The sequence below is a fragment of the Vigna radiata genome, chromosome 4 (assembly GCF_000741045.1).
Source record: "Vigna radiata var. radiata cultivar VC1973A chromosome 4, Vradiata_ver6, whole genome shotgun sequence".
Taxonomy (NCBI): Eukaryota; Viridiplantae; Streptophyta; class Magnoliopsida; order Fabales; family Fabaceae; genus Vigna; species Vigna radiata.
In genome coordinates, this window is record NC_028354.1 from 8,050,415 (window position 1) to 8,052,969 (window position 2,555).

The window sequence follows — 2,555 nt, forward strand, 5'->3', positions numbered from 1 at the left end:
ATTCAAGATGGATGGGAGTTTGATAGTGAAGAAGAAGTGGAAGTGGAAGTGGAAGTGGACAGTGATGATGAAGCAGGAATGGATGATCTAAGTGGTGATGAATACGTGGATGAAGACAGTGAAAAAGAAACCCAACAATGTAGGGGTTTCTCAGATGATGATTGAGAGTCTGATATGCTTTTAACTCCTGAAAATAGTGCAAGTGAGGAGGTTGACAACGATGATACAATATCTGTAGGTCCTTTCTCAAAATATGCAAAGCAGAAGTCCATGGCAAATTACAAGTAGGAAGTGGGGACTATTTTTACTGACAGGGAAGAGTTTAAGGATGCTATTAGAAGGTATGCTGTTCATGCTGGGAGGGATCTAAAATTTATCAAAAATGATAACCGTAGGGTGAGGGTGACATGCATGGGTGGCCAAGGGAATGCCCATGGCTAGCTTATTGTGGTTATTTGCCATCACGCAAAATTTGGCAATTGAGGAAGATAATTGATACTCATAGTTGTAGTAGGCAACTTAATATTAAACTGATGAATGCTAAGTGGTTAAGTCAGGAAATAGATAGATCTTTAGTTGAAAATCCTAATTTAAAGGTGAATGATATTCGTACTAAAGCATTAAGAAAATGGAATACAAATGTGTCAATATCCAAGGCAAGAAGGGCAAAGTTAATTGCCACAAGACAGGTTGAAGGAGATTTCAAAGAACAATATAAAAGGGTGTACGACTATGGACATGAGCTGTTGAGGTGTAACCCAAAGTCAACTGTGCAGATTAAAGTTGACTCTCATATTGGTGACGCAATCTTTCAAAGAATGTATGTTTGTCTCAAAGCTTGTAAAGATAGTTTCATAAGTTGTAGGCCCATTATATGTTTAGACAGATGTTTTTTGAAAGGTGTTTACAAGGGGGAGCTGCTGACTGCTGTTGGTAGGGACCCAAACGATCAAATGCTACCCCTTGCCTATGCAGTAGTAGAAGTGGAGAACAAAGACAACTGGACATGGTTTTTACAATTGTTAATTGAAGACCTCGAGGGCAGTGATGTATGTGGAGGGTGCACATGGATGTTAGACTAGCCGAAGGTATGATGAACTACTTTTAGTTAATGCTTTTGTATAGGATATGGTTTTATTACTAAATTTAATTGTGCAGGGGTTGGTCCTAGCTATCCAGGAGCTTTTGCCTCGGGCAAAACAAAGATACTGTGTAAGGCACCTGTATGCAAACTTTAGGAAAAGGTTTGGTGGGCAAGTATTAAAAAATCTGATGTGGACGGCTGCAACCAGCACATATCCCCAGGCTTGGGAGAGAGAAATGCTCAAAATTAAAGAAGTCAACATTGAAGCCTATAAATACCTCATAGGCATTCCCCTAAGGTAACCCATTAACCATTATATACACTTTAGTGCCATAGATGCATTGTAACCCATTTGAGAATTCTTTTGTGCAATAGGTTTTGGTCAAGATCTCGCTTCACAGGTCAAGCAATGTGTGATACCCTAGATAACAACATCACTGAAGCTTTCAATAGTGTTCTTATACATGCAAGAGGAAAACCAATTATCACAATGATGGAGGATATTAGAGTGTATGGCATGAAAAGGTGGGCCACCAACAAAACCAAGGTGGCATCTATGGACTTCACAGTATGCCCAAAGATAAAGAAGAGACTTCAGAACGAATGTAATATGTCTAGATTTTGGTTGCTAAGGTAATGTTATCATTTCATTTCTTTTTATATACATTTGTTATTTATGTACATTGTTCATGTGCTTCACTTCTTTCACCTGGTCTGCACGAAAGATTTTTGAGGTTAGGCACACTTCATCTGTTGGGAACAAGTTCACACTAGACCTAGACACTAAAGAGTGTAGCTGCAGAAAGTGGTTGATTAGTGGCATCCCATGCTGTCATGCAATTGCAACAATGAACTACTCCAATGTTGATCCAGACAATTTTACACCCACTTGCTTCAGAAGACCCACATATGAAGAGGTGTATGCGTCCATAATTTTTCCACTCAATGGTCCTCAACTATGCGAAACCACACATTTCAATGATGTACTACCACCAATGATGAGGAAGTTGCCTGGGAGGCCAAAGAAAAAAAGGAGGTTAGAGGCATGAGAGTTAACTAAGGATGACACTCAAATGCGTGTTGGAGGGCATAGGAAAAAGTGTAGCATTTGCCGTCAGAGGGGGCACAACAAGAATCACTGCCCTTTACGGCCCCAACCAGCAGAAGCAAACCAGCCAACAGAAGTAACCCAGCCAACACCAACAAACCAATTAGCAGAAACAACACAAGCATCACAACCACCTCCAAGTTCCCCAACCCCTTTACCATCACAACCACCAAGTCCCCAATCATCCCGTCCAACAAAATTACATGTCAGAAGAAAAGATAGATAGATTGATGAATTGCTTTATTATGTTTTGTACTATGTTTAATTTGGTCACAAAGTGAAGTCATATGTATTTTCTTTACTTAGATGAATTGCAGGTATTATGTACTTTCTTTTATTTCGATGACAGATATGTATTGTCTT

General features: G+C 39.5%; 1 protein-coding gene across 1 annotated transcript; it reads left to right on the forward strand.

The window, feature by feature from the left end:
- Window positions 1–407: 407 nt before the first annotated feature.
- On the forward strand, window positions 408–2,133 carry LOC106758307. The gene is made up of 4 exons (XM_014641243.1): window positions 408–1,049; window positions 1,159–1,382; window positions 1,460–1,652; window positions 1,810–2,133. The coding sequence occupies exons 1-4, from the start codon at window positions 408–410 to the stop codon at window positions 2,131–2,133; spliced, it is 1,383 nt and encodes a 460-aa protein (XP_014496729.1).
- Window positions 2,134–2,555: the final 422 nt, after the last annotated feature.